General features: G+C 50.7%; 1 protein-coding gene across 1 annotated transcript in view; it reads right to left on the bottom strand.

Moving 5' to 3' along the window:
• Positions 1-147: 147 nt before the first annotated feature.
• Positions 148-614, bottom strand: part of EMH_0091440 (SAG family member) — a gene marked incomplete at both ends in the record, with an annotated part of 1,503 nt that continues 1,036 nt past the window's right edge. Inside the window, 2 exons of the mRNA XM_013501726.1 lie at positions 148-256; positions 362-612. Coding sequence (XP_013357180.1) covers positions 148-256; positions 362-612 — 360 coding nt within the window. The remainder of the gene's footprint in view (positions 257-361; positions 613-614) is intronic.

Below are 614 nucleotides of genomic sequence, written 5' to 3' on the forward strand. Positions count from 1 at the left end.
GCAGCGGAAGGCAAACACCTGTTTAAGCTGTACACGCCATTCAGAGTGTCTGTTCTGAAGGAAGGAAAATGTAAATAAGACACTGCGGAGCGCGGCTTTGGCTGAATAGTATCTGCACCAGTCGGGTGCCACGGAGATATCACTGCTTTAAAGGGCCAACAAGCCAAGGGCCGCAATGGCCACGGCAAGCAAACTCGGGGCAACAGCAGAGGCTGAACCTGTGAGAGATGCCTTGATCTTGTTCCATTGCTCTTCCCTGTGTGCAACACCAGCAGACGAATAACAGACAAAACTGCATTCGCATCCACAGACGTAGCCATATACACAAGTACCGTTTTGCAGGAATTGGTTGCCAACTTACGTGAAGGGAGCTTCGTTGTCTTTAAGTGCTTCAGGTGTGGTCATGCACAGTAGAGCATAGCCTTTCTTCTCTTCCGCAGTACTCCGGAAGTTGGATGGTGAGTTGTCGGAGGCTGCCGGTCGGGTGCAGGTAACAACACGGCAGTCAGCAGCGGGATTGTTTGAAGGGTTGTACAGAGCAATAAAGGAAACGTTCTGCTGTTTGTCGTAGAGGTTCAGCTCGTTCTTCTTCGGCGGAGGGATTGTAGTGAAAT

The sequence above is a fragment of the Eimeria mitis genome, genomic scaffold (genome assembly GCF_000499745.2).
Source record: "Eimeria mitis Houghton genomic scaffold, Emh_scaff7421, whole genome shotgun sequence".
Taxonomy (NCBI): Eukaryota; Apicomplexa; class Conoidasida; order Eucoccidiorida; family Eimeriidae; genus Eimeria; species Eimeria mitis.